Source organism: Octopus sinensis, linkage group LG26 (genome assembly GCF_006345805.1).
Source record: "Octopus sinensis linkage group LG26, ASM634580v1, whole genome shotgun sequence".
In the NCBI taxonomy this organism is placed as follows: Eukaryota; Metazoa; Mollusca; class Cephalopoda; order Octopoda; family Octopodidae; genus Octopus; species Octopus sinensis.
This window is the reverse complement of record NC_043022.1, coordinates 6,552,354-6,569,967: the sequence shown is the minus strand read 5'-3', so window position 1 is coordinate 6,569,967 and position 17,614 is coordinate 6,552,354. Positions and strand designations below refer to the sequence as shown.

Sequence of the window (17,614 nt, the reverse complement as noted above, 5' to 3'; positions counted from 1 at the left end):
TGTAACAAACACCTGTGTTAGTACCATTTAACAAACACCTGTGTTAGTACCATGTAACAAGCACTTGTATTGGTGCCACATGAAATGCATTCATGCTGGTGTCACATAACAAGAACCTACGTTGGTGTCACATAAAAAGCACTGATGATGGTGCCACATAAAAAGCATGCAGTACATTATCGGAAGGGCCTCCAGCCATAGGAACTAAGTCAAAACACACAATAGAGCCTGGTGCAGCTCTAAGCCTTGCCAGCTCCTAACAGACTGTCCAACCCTTGCCAGTATGGAGAATGGGTGTTAAATGGTGGTGGTATTTTCTCTTTTTGTATGTGAGTGGGGAGGTGACTGACCAATAATCGGTTCCCCATATTGACTCACAGACTTGTCATAACCCTTCCATATCATTCTCATTGTTTTAACCCCTTACCCAACAATTATTTTGAAAATAAATGTATTTTTTCAGACATATTTTTTATTAGTTTCAGTCAATACATGCTCTATAACTCTTTCATCTATATACAAAGAAAAAAAATCAAAAGGACTCATTGTCACTGCCAGACGTATAAAGTGAGCGAATATACTCGTATATGTCAAAAAAGAGTTTATAATAGACGAAGGAACTCGTTTGCTGTCGATTTTGGCGAGTCTATCTTTTGACGAGTTAACTCGCCAGAGATAGAAATAAAACGATTTCGGTCAAAACGCATATATTCGTTTCTGCCGGGTAAGGGGTTAACATCCACATTTCCATACTTGCCTGAGCCAGATGGAACTTGTTGAAACAGATTGTCTATGGCTGGATGTCCTTCCTGTAGCCAACCTTCACCTCTTTCTAAATAAGATAGTATTTCATTCCCTGGCTGAACTTGTTTTCGTGTAAGATTAGAAACTAACACCATCACTTGTATGATGGTGGTACTTGTTTCCAACGATCACACAATCACAAAACAAGGACACACGGACACACACGCAGTGGGCTTATTTGAGGTTCCCTCTGTCAAATCCATTCACAAGGTTTTGGTTGATCCCAAGGCTATAGGAGGAGACTCTTGCCCAAAGTGACATCTAGTGGGACTGAACTAGGAACCATGTAGTTGGCAAGCAAACTTCATAACCACAAGAATTCTGTGAAAGCATCTCACATTTGTAATAAAAACTTAAGTTTTAGTTTCATTCCTCACATATAGGTGCAGGAGTGGCTGTGTGGTAAGTAGCTTGCTAACCAACCACATGGTTCCGGGTTCAGTCCCACTGCGTGGCATCTTGGGCAAGTGTCTTCTGCTATAGCCCTGGGCCGACCAATGCCTTGTGAGTGGATTTGGTAGACGGAAACTGAAAGAAGCCTGTCGTATATATGTATATATATATATGTGTGTGTTTGTGTGTCTGTGTTTGTCCCCCTAGCATTGCTTGACAACCGATGCTGGTGTGTTTACGTCCCCGTCACTTAGCGGTTCGGCAAAAGAGACCGATAGAATAAGTACTGGGCTTACAAAGAATAAGTCCCGGGGTCGATTTGCTCGACTAAAGGCAGTGCTCCAGCATGGCCGCAGTCAAATGACTGAAACAAGTAAAAGAGTAAAAAGAGTATATACAGATCTAAGGAAGATTTAAATGTTGTCCTCTGAGTTCTTTGAATTCTTGTAAACCTCCCCATCCTACTCAAAGTATCTTTCCATTGTAAAAAGCAAATTATTAAAGCCCCTGATGTTGTGTTGCAGGCACAGCTAGAGATTGATAAAGCATTGCAGGATGATCCTTCAGTTTATGAATACGACAAAATCTACGATGACATACAATCAGAGAAAATCAAAACTGATCTTTTGTTAAAAACCAAAGCAGACAAAAAGGTATGTATTTAATCCGTTAGCATCTAAACTGGCCATATCTGGCTCAAATATTGTTGTGTTCAAACTGACCATATCTGGCTCAAATATTGTTGTGTGTTCAAACTGGCCATATCTGGCTCAAATATTGTTGTGTGTTCAAACTGACCATATCTGGCTCAAATATTGTTGTGTGTTCAAACTGACCATATCTGGCTCAAATATTGTTGTGTGTTCAAACTGACCATATCTGGCTCAAATATTGTTGTGTGTTCAAACTGACCATATCTGGCTCAAATATTGTTGTGTGTTCAAACTGACCATATCTGGCTCAAATATTGTTGTGTGTTCAAACTGACCATATCTGGCTCAAATATTGTTGTGTGTTCAAACTGACCATATCTGGCTCAAATATTGTTGTGTGTTCAAACTGACCAAATCTGGCCTTTCACATCTACCCTACAATGACATTCTAAAAGAATTAATTCCAAACAATTTGAATAAATAAGCATTACTACGTTTGACAGAATATAATCTGAAGGCTTAAAATAAAAGTAACACCATTCTTTTCCTTCTTTTGAATCATCATCATCATCATCATCGTTTAACGTCCGTTCTCCATGCTAGCATGGGTTGGACGGTTCGACCGGGGATCTGGGAAGCCAGAAGGCTGCACCAGGCTCCGGTCTTATCTGGCAACGTTTCTACAGCTGGATGCCCTTCCTAACGCCAACCACTCCGTGAGTGTAGTGGGTGCTTTTTACGTGCCACGGTCGGATTGGTGCATTTTATGGAAGCCAGTCGAGGCGGCACTGGCTTCGGCCACGATTCAGATGGTGCTCTTTACGTTCCACCGACACGGAAGCCAGTCGAGTAATTATTTAGTAGTTTAAAGCAGCAAGTTAGCAGTGTTGTTATCTTGTCTGGAAAATGCTTAGCAACATTTCGTCCATCTTTACCTTCATAATCATCATCATCATTTAACGTCCATTGTCCATGCTGGCATGGGTTGGACTGTTTGATTGGGGCTGGTAAGCTGGAAGGCTGCACCAGACTCCAGACTGATTTGGCATGGTTTTCTATGGCTGGATGCCCTTCCTAATGCCAACTAATCCGAGAGTGTAATAGGTACTTTTACATGCCACTCGCACAGGTACCATTTGTGTGACACTGGGTGTGTTTATGTGCCATCGGCATGGGTGCCAATTTGTGTGACACCGGTATCTGCCACGGCTGAGATTTTGCTCGGCTTTTTGGATCTTCTTCTCCAGCACAACACAATGCTGAGTTCAAATTTTGTTGAGGTCAACTTTGCAGAGTCAATGAAATAAGTACCAGTTGAATATTGGGGGTCACTATGATCAACTTATGTCTGCCTCCAAACTTACCAGTGCTCTCTATATTCTGGGTTCAATTGCCACCTGTCTGGCGAGGAAACCACCCAGTATCTATCGCAACTCTAATCAGGGTGACTAACGTTCCAGTAATCTTGTATTTAACAGTAACAGGGTGGTGGGTGGGGGGTGAGCCTTCCCAGGTAGTATAGAGTTTGTGAAGACCATTAGACTACTATGGACATCAAATGATAGGAACAACAATAGAAATACTAAACTGGGGGGTTTTTTTCTGCTGAATCTTGCAGGATAATAATAATAATAATAATAAACATTGTGTACAGTGCTCAGGTGCACTACAACTCATCTAAAGTGCATATATAATCAGGTGTAGTTTCGACGGATTTCGGAAAGCATGAGGGCCTTAAAGGATGCAGTGTCATGGCAGTCAACAACTGACGCAGGCAGTTTATTCCATGCTTCAGCAACTCTGAGCGTGAAGAAATGTTTCCGAAAGTCATGGGAGCTGTGTTGTTTTCTGACTTTGTAGGATATTGATCACGAAGTGGACTTTTGTTTTTCATAATTTTCTTGCTCTCTTTTCCACTTCCATTTTAATTTTGTATTATTTCTAAATTATTTTCTTTGATGTCCTCTGTACTTTTATCTTGTTTGTACTTTACTTTTCATATTATATCTCGAGATGCACACATACACAAACATACTAGCATACACCCACAAATATGAGATACGTGGCCCAGTTGTACCTCAGTCAAGTTTCTTCTCTTTATACAGAGTATCTGGGTTAAGTATGTCTATTCAGGGTATCTGGGTCAGTGTGTAAGTACATAGGGGTATCTAGGCCAAATCCAATTTGTGTAATATTGGTTTTAGTCTCCTTGACAAGAAATTCATGGATATATATTGGTGGAAGATATATATATATATAAATATATATATATAAATAAATATATAAATAAATATATATAAATAAATTATAATAAATAAATATATATATAAATATATATATAGGCGCAGGAGTGGCTGTGTGGTAAGTAGCTTGCTAACCAACCACATCGTTCCGGGTTCAGTCCCACTGCGTGGCATCTTGGGCAAGTGTCTTCTGCTATAGCCCCGGGCCGACCAATGCCTTGTGAGTGGATTTGGTAGACGGAAACTGAAAGAAGCCCGTCGTATATATGTATGTATATATATATGTGTGTGTGCATGTGTTTGTGTGTCTGTGTTTGTCCCCCTAGCATTGCTTGGCAACCGATGCTGGTGTGTTTACGTCCCCGTCACTTAGCGGTTCGGCAAAAGAGACCGATAGAATAAGTACTGGGCTTACAAAGAATAAGTCCCGGGGTCGATTTTCTCGACTAAAGGCGGTGCTCCAGCATGGCCGCAGTCAAATGACTGAAACAAGTAAAAGAGTAAAGAGAGAGTAGGCATAGGAGTGGATGTGTGGTAAGCAGCTTGCTTACCAACCACATGGTTCCGGGTTCAGTCCCACTGTGTGGCACCTTGGGCAAGTGTCTTCTACTATACCCTCGGGCTGACCAAAGCCTTGTGAGTGGATTTGGTAGACGCAAACTGAAAGAAGCCCGTCGTATATATATATATATATGTGTGTGTGTGTGTGTTTGTTAGAAATAGCAGCCAAAAGACTACTAATTCCTTTTACTACAAAAATAAGTCTCCACAGACAACAATATTTGTAACTCACATATGGCAAAAAAAAAAAGAAGAAAAATAATGAAATCAAACAGTCTTCGGTTAATTATGGACGTACGTTTCTGGATTAGAATCAAAGACTCATTTCCTTTATCAACATAATCTCTCTATATATAAATGGCAGTTTGTCTGTGTGTGTGTCTGTCAGGTTGTACCCTCATCCTGACAACAGCTTTCAACCGATTCTGATGAAACTTGACACACACATAGCCCAATGTCATAATTCAAAACTAACGCAGCGAAAAATTTTGTAAAGTTCCCCCAGTTCTGAAAAAAATTGATAAATTCGACATGGGGTTGAGAATCTAAGCTTTTTATATGCAACACATTTTCTGTTGTAGTTTTCGCAACTTGCAATCGATTTTCACCAAACTCATGGTGAAGCTTAATGTTACCCTAAGAAACTTAATTCTGACGTTAGTTTTCCATGCAATACCTTACCATCAGAAAAAATCAATAAAATCATGCCATTTTGGGAAATCGCGTTCAAATTCAAGATGACATATTTTCGACAATATCTTTCGCAAATTGGCAGGAAATTAGAGGGAAACAACTAGATTGGGATTAGTTGTTGCCTACTAGGGGCTCTTACATACCCGGGCAACGCCGGGCTATGCTGCTAGTATTTCTATAAATCTAGAAATGCTAGGAAAACCTACCTCCTATATTTTCGATCAATCGACATCGAAAAATATAAAAGCCAATCAGCATATCCACATTTATATAGACAAGTGAATTCGTATTTCCCTCCAGAATTTTTACCACGTGATTTCATTATTTTTCTTCTTTTTTTTTTTGCCATATGTGAGTTACAAATATTGTTGTCTCCACAGACAACAATATTTGTAACTAAAATTTCCGGTATGTGGTTAAGCAACTTGTTGCAAAAAACCCTTATTATTATAATTATATAAATTTTTACCGAATATGGTCCTTTTCCATACCGAAATACTACTAGGTGAAATTTGTTGATTGTATTAAATTAATTATATTTCACCCTATATCTGTAATGAATATATATATATATATATAAATATATAAATAAATATATATATATATATATATATATAAATAGTTATATATATTTGTATATATATATATATAAATATATATATATATATATATATATATTATATTAAATTAGAGACAAAACCACTATTAGGCAAATCAAACAATGAAAAACTTAAGCCAATACATAAGATTAATTTATATTATTTAAATATGTAACAATTATTAAAAAATATAATCAATATCCACTACGATCGTTTTTTAATAATTGTTACATATTTAAATAATATAAATTAATCTTATGTATTGGCTTAAGTTTTTCATTGTTTGATTTGCCTAATAGTGGTTTTGTCTCTAATTTAATATAATATAATATTTTACTATAAAATTGGATTCAATCCTAAATCTGATTTTTCCTTGTAAGTTTGGGTTTATTACCTAATATTTATTATATAAATAAATATATATATATATAAATAGTTATATATATTTGTGTATGTATATATATTTATATATATATATATATATCCATACATACACATATATATATATAAATAAATATATATATAAATATTATGAGACTGGGTCTGTTCTAATTGTCTTGTGTCAAAGTTAGTGCCTTAATTAGTTAATCTCTTCTTTGGCCAATTTTTAATGAAATCCCTGTGACTCTGTTTGTCTCTGCAGCCCAAGTATATTGAGGGTCTATTGAAAGCGGCCGCGAGTCGGAAGAAGGAACAGGAGAAACGTACAGAGAGGAAGATCCAGCAGGAACGTGAGGCGGAGGGTGAAGAGTTTAAAGACAAAGAGGAGTTTGTTACATCAGCCTACAAGAAGAAGCTACTGGAACTACAGGAAGAAGAAGAGAGAGAAAAGAAAGAAGCCGAGATGGAAGGTAAATGAGGATGCTTTAATGTGCTAATTGTTGGGGTGCTAATTAGTGAGACAACAATGGTAGTGATCGTCGTTTTATTACCTGTCCCTTAGCGAAAGCAGAGGTATTGTTTTCTCTCTCATTTGTTTGTTTGTCTACAGACAAGATATCTCAAGAACAGCTGGATGGATTCAGATGAAACTCTCAGGGATGTTTGGCCTCATGACTGGCACACACTGATTAGATTTTTGGAATCGATCCGGTACTGGACAAGGATTCAGGATTTTTTGTTATATTTACTTTACATGAACAATTTCAGTGTGGAAGGTGTTTATAAGCCATTTAAGAAACACACAAAAGCCGTTCAATTCACTTCAACATTTAAGTTTAGTTTGTCAAAATATTTTCGTCGCTAAAATCCGCGACCGTGATGCAGCACGGATTTTTGTCAGTGAACAGGTCGCGGATTTTAGCGACGAAAATATTTTGACAAATTAAACTTAACCCTTTAGCATTTAAACCGGCCATATCCGGCCAAAAGTATTCTGCCTGTTTTATGTTCAAACTAGCCATATCTGGTCTCTCACACCAACCCTACAATATCGTTTGAAAAATTAACAGCTACCTCATCAAAATCTCATAGCTACAAGATAATGAATGATTAGTTCAAAGCAATGTGGATGAAAAAGCTTTAATTATGGCAGAATAATGCGAACACTAAAGGGTTAAATGTTGAAGTGAATTGAACGGCTTTTGTGTGTTTCTTAAATGGCTTATAAACACCTTCCACGCTGCAATTGTTTTCGTTTCAGCACACGATCTCACATCAAGTCACTTGCTATGCGAGTACATCTCCGTAATTACTTTACATGGTTACAATCTTATGAGTTCAAATTCCACTGAGGTTGGCTTTGTCTTTCAGTCTCTTGGGGTTGATAAAATATGTACCAGTTGAACACTGGGGTTGATTTGACTCATCCCCACCTTCCTCAAGCTGCTCCTGTGGCAAAAATTTGAAATTATTATTATATAAGATGGTGAGCTGGCAGAATCGTTAGCATGCCTGGCGAATTGCTTAGCAGTATTTTGTCTGCCATTTCATACTGCGTTCAAATTTAGTACCAGTGAAACACTGGGGTTGATGTCATCTTTCCCCTCTCCCAAAGTTTCAGGCCTTGTGCCTATAGTAGAAAGGATTATTATTATTATTAAGGTGGCAAGCTGGGGTTGACTCTGCCTGCCATCCTTTCAAGGTCAATAAATAAGTACCAGTTGAACACTGGGGTTGATTTGACTCATCCCCACCTTCCTCAAGCTGCTCCTGTGGCAAAAATTTGAAATTATTATTATATAAGATGGTGAGCTGGCAGAATCGTTAGCATGCCTGGCGAATTGCTTAGCAGTATTTTGTCTGCCATTTCATACTGCGTTCAAATTTAGTACCAGTGAAACACTGGGGTTGATGTCATCATCTTTCCCCTCTCCCAAAGTTTCAGGCCTTGTGCCTATAGTAGAAAGGATTATTATTATTATTAAGGTGGCAAGCTGGGGTTGACTCTGCCTGCCATCCTTTCAAGGTCAATAAATTAAGTACCAGTTGAGTACTGGGGTTGACTTACTCCCTCCCCTTGACTTGCTGACCGTGTGCCGAAATTTGAAATCATTATTATTATTATTACTCTGCAGTGAAATACTGAGGTCAACTTAATCAGCTGACCCCTCCCCTCAAAATTGCTGACCATGTACCCGAATCAGAAACTGCTACTGTTGTTGTTGTTCTAAATCTGTGTCCATGACATGAGAGCCATGGCTGGAAAGATGTATGGTTATATTACTTGCATATTGTGAAGATGTTGTTTACATAACCTGAACACTTGTCAAGCTAATAAAGAAAACATTTATTCAGTTTTTGCAGACTTGCTAAAAATAACAGCCAAATTTCCCTCTAATCACAAGCAGCCATCTTAAAAGATGGAAGGACATAGATCTATTAAAAAAAAAACACAGCTGTGATAGTTATCATCATCATCATCATAATAATCATTCATGGCTGGAATATCTTTGATCATTTGCTCAGTCAGGGCTGATCTTAGGCTAAACAACAACAACAACCATATGTATTTGATTTTTATTGCTTTTTTTCTTTGCCTTTCTCTGGGGTTTTTTTTGTCTGACTTTTGTTTCTTTTTTTTTCTCCCCCCTGTCCAGCTTTGTTGGACGTTACCAAACAGAAAGACCTGAGTGGCTTCTACAGGTTCTTGTATCAACAGACAAGTGGCACAGACCCACAAGCTGACGACGATGGTGGAGGCGGAGGGGATGGCAGGTAAATATTGTTTGTTTCCTTATTTTGGTTAAGAACAATAATAATGTGGTGAGAAGCTTGCTTCCCAACCCCACGTTTCTGGATCCCCACTCCCATTCTGTGGGCATGCTATAGCTTTGGGTTGACCAAAGCCTTGTGAGTGGATTTGGTAGATGGAAACTGAAAAAGAAGCCTGTCATATATTGGGTAACAGACTTTTTTGTGAATAGGGAGGCATTTCACATAGGTTTAACCCCTTACCCAACAATTATTTTGAAAATAAATGTATTTTTTCAGACATATTTTTTAATACTATGTTTTGAATGGTGATTTCGAGGTATATTTCAAACCTTATTTATTATGAATTTTAATTCAATAATATTGATTTTAAATTACCGCTTTGGGCAGAAACGAGTTAACCCGTTTTTAGACGAAGGAACTCGTTTGCTGTCGATTTTGGCGAGTCTATCTTTTGACGAGTTAACTCGCCAGAGATAGAAAAAAACGATTTCGGTCAAAACGAATATATTCGTTTCTGCCGGGTAAGGGGTTAACATACCACTGAAAATGGATGCAAGAACAGATGTAGTTAGACTTCTATCATTTTGAGAGAAAATTTTTTTGTTTGGTGAACAGAAAAATTTTGTCTTTTGAAAAGAGGATTTTTATAGAAATGTGACATTTAAGTGTGATAATTTGCCAAAACTGACCAATATTAGAATCTTATAAGGGAAAACTAACCCTCAGTATGTGATATGTGATAAAAAGATGATCCATTTGCTTTCTAAAGTGTTGGATTTTATGAAAATCCTTGTCACACCACATAGGCGCAGGAGTGGCTGTGTGGTAAGTAGCTTGCTAACCAACCACATGGGCCGCGGGTTCAGTCCCACTGCGTGGAATCTTGGGCAAGTGTCTTCTGCTATAGCCCCGGGCCGACCAATGCCTTGTGAGTGGATTTGGTAGATGGAAACTGAAAGAAGCCTGTCGTATATATGTATATATATATATATATATATATATATATATGTGTGTGTGTGTCTGTTTGTCCCCCTAGCATTGCTTGACAACTGATGCTGGTGTGTTTACGTCCCCGTCACTTAGCGGTTCGGCAAAAGAGACTGATAGAATAAGTACTGGGCTTACAAAGAATAAGTCCTGGAGTCAAGTTGCTCGACTAAAGGCGGTGCTCCAGCATGGGCGCAGTCAAATGACTGAAACGAGGAAAAGAGTAAAGAGAGTATGTCAAAGGTAACAAATTCAGAAAAATCTACAACTCGAACCATATAAAGAATATTTGTTAAAGGCTTATTGTTACAAGATTCACCGACTTTGTAAAAGATAAACTACGGAATTGGCTTTTCAACATCATTGACGTTTCTAAAGAATTGTTGATACAATTTGAAATCTTAAACAAAAACAAGTTTTAACCTGTTAACATTCAGGTTATTCCGTCATATGTTACTCTCTTTTACTCTTTTACTTGTTTCAGTCATTTGACTGCGGCCATGCTGGAGCACCACCTTTTAGTCGAGCAAATCGACCCCGGTACTTATTCTTTGTAAGTCCAGTACTTATTCTATCGGTCTCTTTTGCCGAACCGCTAAGTAACGGGGCCGTAAACACACCAGCATCGGTTGTCAAGCAATACTAGGGGGACAAACACACAAACACATACACACACATATATATATATATATATATATATATACGACAGGCTTCTTTCAGTTTCCGTCTACCAAATCCACTCACAAGGCATTGGTCAGCCCGGGGCTATAGCAGAAGACACTTGCCCAAGATGCCACGCAGTGGGACTGAACCCAGAACCATGTGGCTGGTTAGCAAGCTACTTACCACACAGCCACTCCTGCGCCTATAATGCTTATTTATTCACATTTGTTTGCAATTAATTATGTATCATCTCATAGCTTCAAGATTTCAATGACGTGATTGTTTATTTTTAAAATGACATTCTAGGGCAGTGTTTCTCAACTTTTTTACCCTTGCATAACCCTTGAAATAAATTACATGTCTCAAGGAACCGCTGCACAAAAAATATTATATACCATATCTTTCTTATATATTTTCATTGTAGTTCATGTGGTAAATATCATGTGTATGTATGTATATATATGTGGTTGTTATAGTATTTTGATAACATGATACGGTGGCACGTAAAAAGCACCCACTACACTCTCGGAGTGGTTGGTGTTAGGAAGGGCATCCAGCTGTAGAAACTCTGCCAGATCAAGATTGGAGCCTGGTGCAGCCATCTGGCTCGCCAGCCCTCAGTCAAAATCGTCCAACCCATGCTAGCATGGAAAGTGGACGTTAAACGATGATGATGATGATAGATGAGATAGGATGATGTCTATATTACAAAATAACCAATAATAGGTTGTGCATGTATAGTAACATTACAATCATGAAATTAGCTTAGCTCACTCTTTCTTGTGGATCACTAGGGTTCTGGGGGACCCCATTTGAGAAACGCTGTTAGGGTATGTGTGAGAGGCAGAATCTGACTTGTTTAGAATATATGGGGCAGGATATGGCTGATCCCTTTAACATTCAGATTACTCTAACAAATGTAATCATCATCATCATCATCATCGTTTAACGTCCGTTTTCCGCGCTAGCACGGGTTGGACGGTTCGACCGGGGTCTGGGAAGCCAGGGGCTGCACCAGGCTCCAGTCTTATCTGGCAGTGTTTCTACAGCTGGATGCCCTTCCTAACGCCAACCACTCCACGAGTGTAGTGGGTGCTTTTTACGTGCCACCTGCACAGGTGCCAGGAGGGTCCGGCATCAGCTACGATCGGTTGGAGCTTTTAACGTGCCACCGGCACGGAAGCCAGTCGGGGCGGCGCTGGCAACGGCCACGTTTGGATGGTGCTTTTTATGTGCCACCGGCACAGAAGCCAGTCGGCCAGAAGCCAGTAATCCTTATTTATTTCCATTGTTTTCAATTAATTTTAGATCATCTCTTAGCTTTGAGATTTCAATGATGAAATTGTTTAGTTTTCTTTGAATGACAAAGTGTGAGATGCCAGATCTGGTTAGTTTGGATATAAAACAGGTGGAATATTTTGGGTTGGGTGTGGCCAGTTTAGATCCTAAAAGTTCAAAGGATAATAATATATAATAATAATAATAATAATAATTGTGTACAGTGCTCAGGTGCACTACAACTCATCTAAAGTGTATGTATAATCAGGTGTAGTTTCGGCGGATTTCGGAAAGCATGAGGGCCTTAAAGGATGCAGTGTCATGGCAGTCAACAACTGACGCAGGCAGTTTGTTCCATGCTTCAGCAACTCTGAGCGTGAAAAAATGTTTCCGAAAGTCATGGGAGCTGTGTTGTTTTCTGACTTTGTAGGCATGTCCACGTGTGTTGGACACATGGAGATCAAAAAGGTGTTCAGTGTTGTTGTTGGTGAGGTGGTTGATAACTTTGTGGGTGTTTACCAAGTCCGTCACCAGACGCCGGAGCTTCAGTCAATCCATGCCCAGGGAAACGTGGACATGGCATTGCTGGTAACCAGATGTGAACCACTAACCTTGGTTGTCTGGTCTTACCTTTAGACTCTGTTCTTATCAGGAACAATATTTACCTTTGTTTTTGTTTTCTTGCAGTAAGAAGCCAACAATGGTAAAACAGGAACCAGAGGATGTCGAGGAAGGATTGTAAGTTGATGATTGGATTAATTCTACTTTGAGAATCATCATCATCATCATCATCGTTTAACGTCCGTTCTCCATGCTTGCATGGGTTGGACGGTTCGACCGGGGATCTGGGAAGCCAGAAGGCTGCACCAGGCTCCAGTCTTATCTGGCAATGTTTCTACAGCTGGATGCCCTTCCTAACGCCAACCACTCCGTGAGTGTGGTGGGTGCTTTTTACGTGCCACCCGCACAGGTGCCAGGCGAGGCTGGCAACGGCCACGGTCGGATTGGTGTATTTTATGTGCCACCGGCACGGAAGCCAGTTGAGGCTTTACCCCACTATTGAAGAAGTATCTATTTCTTTCACATTCACTGCTCCAAGAATGAATCAAAGTAGATTTGTGCTTGTAACATTAATCAACTACCACCAGGTATTTGATCCCACACTGTAACAATTGTGTCACTGTCATTGATAAATAAGTAAATGACAAAGGTCTTTTGTTAACAGAGTGTCACCAACATCCTGTCTGTGGTGGTGGGGTGGGTGCATGGCTTAGTGGTCAGGGGTGTTAGATTCATTATTGTAAGATTGTGGTTTCAATTCCAGGCAACGCATTGTGTCCTTGAGCTAAACACTTCATTACATGTTGCTCTGATCTACTCAACTGGCAAAAATGAGTTACTCTGTAATGGACTGGTGTCCTATCCAGGTGGGGGGAATATACACACTCCACAGAAACCAGGAACCCAGCCCTATGAGTCTTGGGAAAGATCTTTACCCTACTTTTTCTACACTTGGTCCAATACTCCACAGTTACAGGACAGATGCACATATTCTTGCAATACAGTACATTTTAACACACAGACAGTATAAACAGTGGTCCATACTCCATTCATACTGTACGAACAGGACAGTTATAGGAAATTTTGCCATATAGGCGTAGGAGTGGCTGTGTGGTAAGTAGCTTGCTAACCAACCACATGGTTCCGGGTTCAGTCCCACTGCGTGGCATCTTGGGCAAGTGTCTTCTGCTATAGCCCCGGGCCGACCAATGCCTTGTGAGTGGATTTGGTAGACGGAAACTGAAAGAAGCCCGTCGTATATATGTATATATATATATGCATGTGTGTGTGTGTGTGTCTGTGCTTGTCCCCCTAGCATTGCTTGACAACCGATGCTGGTGTGTTTACGTCCCCGTTACTTAGGAGTTCGGCATAAGAGACCGATAGAATAAGTACTGGGCTTACAAAGAATAAGTCCCGGGGTCGATTTGCTCGACTAAAGGCTGTGCTCCAGCATGGCTGCAGTCAAATGATTGAAACAAGTAAAGAGTATATATTTGCTGTAAGAAATTTCATTTTAAATGACCTCAACACACTTTTTTAATGCTTTTATCAAATCTTTTATCATTGTTCTTTTTAATAAAAAAAAATGCAAATATAATAATCTCTATCATCATCGTTTAACGTCCGTTCTCCATGCTAGCATGGGTTGGACGGTTCGACCGGGGATCTGGGAAGCCAGAAGGCTGCGCCAGGCTCCGGTCTTATCTGGCAATGTTTCTACAGCTGGATGCCCTTCCTAACGCCAACCACTCCGTGAGTGTAGTGGGTGCTTTTTACATGCCACCTGCACTGGTGCCAGGCGAGGCTGGCAATGGCCACGATCAGATTGGTGCATTTTACGTGCCACCTGCACTGGTGCCAGGCGAGGCTGGCATCAGCCACAGTTGGATTGGTGCATTTTACGTGCCACCTGCACGGAAGCCAGTCGAGGCGGCACTGGCTTCGGCCTTTCTTTAGCAAATTTGTCTTTGAGAAAACTTTCTTATTCAGTGAAATTTCTGGATATGGGACAGGACGTAGCGTACGTCGCATACAGACAGCTTCCAAAGACTCTCATAAGTGGTGAGGTCTAGCAGTAACTGGCTGCGATGCTCGTTTACTCAGCAATCTCTTCAGTTTAGACCTGTTTTCCTATGCTGGCCAGAGATGAGAGTGGGTTCCCACTATCTCACCGTCCCTGGCAGCCCTTCATGATCTGGTAAATGAGGTAAGAGAGAGGAACTGGCTAACCCTTATGCATGGTTTTGATATGGTTTCTATGACTGGATGCGCTTCCCTTCACCGGCCACTTTACAGCAGAGATGGAGGACACCAAGGAGGCTATCCACAACTGTCCCTTTTCACCAGCAGTCTCTGTTCCCTCCTTGGTGTAACGGAGTGTTACAGGTTGGCTGTCAGTCCTCCTTTCTATTGTGCATTGTCTTCATCCATGGCCAGGCATGGCTGTGTGGTAAGAAGTTGGCTTCTCGATCACATGGTTCTGGGTTCAGTCTCACTGTGTGGCACCTTGGGCAAACATCTTCTACTATAGCCCCAGACCAACTGAAGCTTCAGTGAATTTGGTTGACAAAAATTTTTAAAAGCCCACCGTGAATGTGTGTGGGTGTTTGTCCCCACTGAAACAAGTAAAAATGTTACAAAGGTGTTGGTTGATGCAGTCGGCAGGTTTAGGGAGAGGTTTTGGTCTGTTGAATTGTTAGATTTAGAATTGTTTTGTTTGTATTTATTGTAGTTAACGAACATCATTATGTGTTTTATTAATTAGTCTTATTTCTGTTTTGTTTTCTATTTCAGGGCAGAAAAGAAGAATCTTTTGAAAGTTGAAGATGTTGAGATGAAAGTTAGCAGCCATGACGGAGACCGACATCATCCGAGTGTGACCAAAGCTGAAAAAGTGTCGAAACGGAGATCCTCTTCGTCTTCTTCGTCATCGTCATCGTCATCAGACAGTGCTAAGGAGAGAAAAGAAAGCAAAGGAAGTCGCTGGGGTAAATCTGCTGATAAACAGAAGCCGGAGCTTTCCGGAAGCAAGAAACACAGCAGTTTTACGAGTCAGAGGAATCAGTATTCAGATTCGGATGACTCGCAGAGTGATGACGACAGGCGGAAGCGTAAGAAGTCTACCCCTGTCACAAGATCAAGTCCCGTGAGTCGCTCGAGGCACACCGACGAAAGAGGCTATGGTCGCAGTAACCATCACTCCAAATCAAAGTCTCGCTCTCGTTCTCGTTCGAAATCTGAGGACCGCAGGCCACAACATAAGAAGTCAGAGACTTCAGGTCGAGATAGATTCTCTCGGTCAAGATCCAGAGATGACCGTGTACGCCGAAGGGATTATCGGGATAGAAAATCATCACGATCTCACTCACGGGACAGAAAATCCCGATCAAGAGACAGGCGGTCTCGCTCCAGAGACAGACGGTCTCGATCAAGAGACAAACGGTCGCGATCTAGGGACAAGAGGTCACGGTCTAGAGACAGGCGTTCCATATCCCGTTCCAGAGATCGTGGGCGATTTGACCGATTTAAAAGGAAGCCTTACTTCAACTTCAGAAACAGACCTCGGTTCATTCGATACAACCGCAGATCTCGGTCTCGGTCAAGGGATCGAAACCGGTTTGACAGATACAATCGAAGGTCTCGATCTAGATCTCGCAACAGAGGCAGGTTCAACCGGTATGAGAGGAAATCTCGTTCACATTCGAGAGAGAAAAGATACGACAGGAGATCTCGCTCCAGGTCTAGAGACAGGTCAGACAGGAATGAACGCAGTCGACCATCATCTCACAAGCCATCAACTTCAAGCCACACCAGTGCCAGGGGTCACTCTGAGGACAGGCACAGTGGAAGACCATCATCTAGGGATCGGAAGCGATCGGCAGAGAAAGAACTGCCCCGTGTGAGCATTAATGAAAGGCAACATAGAATGGGAGATAAACGAAAATCCAGGACCCCTGTGAAGGTCATACCTATTAACGCATCATCATCATCGTCGTCATCGTCTGATGGTGGTGATGACGATGGTGAAGACAATACCCGTGATCACCGTTCTCGCGATTACAATCATGATGATGACGACCAGGGTAATAATAATAATAACAGCTGCGATGGTGGCGGGAGCGGCAGCAGCGATCACCACCCCCACCATCGCAATCATGACAAAGAGAAAGAAAGCAAGACCCCTGAGGTTATCGATTTAGACACACCCCCAATTGTACCCGAGCAGCTGCAGCCCTGCCTGCCTGCCCCACCAGTCTCTTCCTCTCCCTCTCCCCCACCACTTCCATCTGCTCGTTGCTCCCCCCCGCCACGCCTGCCCTCACCCCCTCCAATTAGTGAGTCAAAAGTGAACAGTGACATTGCTAAAGAGAAATCTGACTCCAAAAGTGACATTCCCCCCAAATATGCCAAGCACACGGTTGGCCAGTCCCTCCTCGATGCACAGGAACGATATTTTAAACGCAAGATAACTCAGAACCCAGCCATAGTCCCAGCAGAAAGCAACTGAAGCACATTATTATTATTATTATTATTATTAAATGAAATTTTTTCTTTAAAATAAGTTTTCAGTGTGTGTGTGTGTCTGTGTGTGTGCATAGTAGTGTCTATATATATTATATATATACACATGTATGTTGATGTGTTTGTGTGTGTGCATTCACATGCATTTGTGCACATTTGAAATATGAAATATGTGTGAGTCTGTGTGTGGGTGTGTGTTGAAATATATGTACATGTATGTGTGCATGTATGTGTATGTATCTATGCGTATACATGCACACAGATGCACAGGTATGTGAGTCTACCTATTTATGCGTGTATATACGTGTGGGTATCATTATAAACATATACAAATATACATGTAAAACTACATATATTTGTATACACACGTGTGTGTGTATACGTGTGTGTATGTGTGTGTGCGCGTATATATATATAAATATATACGCATGCACACGCGTGTGTGTGTGTGTGTGTTGTGTGTGTGTATAAACACTTGTAATTTGTTTTCACTTTGAAT

The 17,614-nt window shown here is 40.7% G+C and overlaps 1 protein-coding gene across 2 annotated transcripts in view; it reads left to right on the top strand.

Moving 5' to 3' along the window:
• The window catches only part of LOC115224666 (nuclear speckle splicing regulatory protein 1), a 38,828-nt gene extending 21,608 nt beyond the window's left edge, over window positions 1-17,220 (top strand). Inside the window, exons 4-8 of one of the 2 annotated variants that reach the window (XM_036513792.1) lie at window positions 1,722-1,850; window positions 6,590-6,797; window positions 8,985-9,102; window positions 12,718-12,768; window positions 15,388-17,220. In XM_036513792.1, the coding sequence (XP_036369685.1) occupies window positions 1,722-1,850; window positions 6,590-6,797; window positions 8,985-9,102; window positions 12,718-12,768; window positions 15,388-17,101 (2,220 nt within the window). In that variant the 3' untranslated portion in view covers window positions 17,102-17,220. The remainder of the gene's footprint in view (window positions 1-1,721; window positions 1,851-6,589; window positions 6,798-8,984; window positions 9,103-12,717; window positions 12,769-15,387) is intronic. The other variant, XM_036513793.1, reaches the window with a different exon arrangement.
• The last annotated feature ends 394 nt before the right edge of the window (window positions 17,221-17,614 follow it).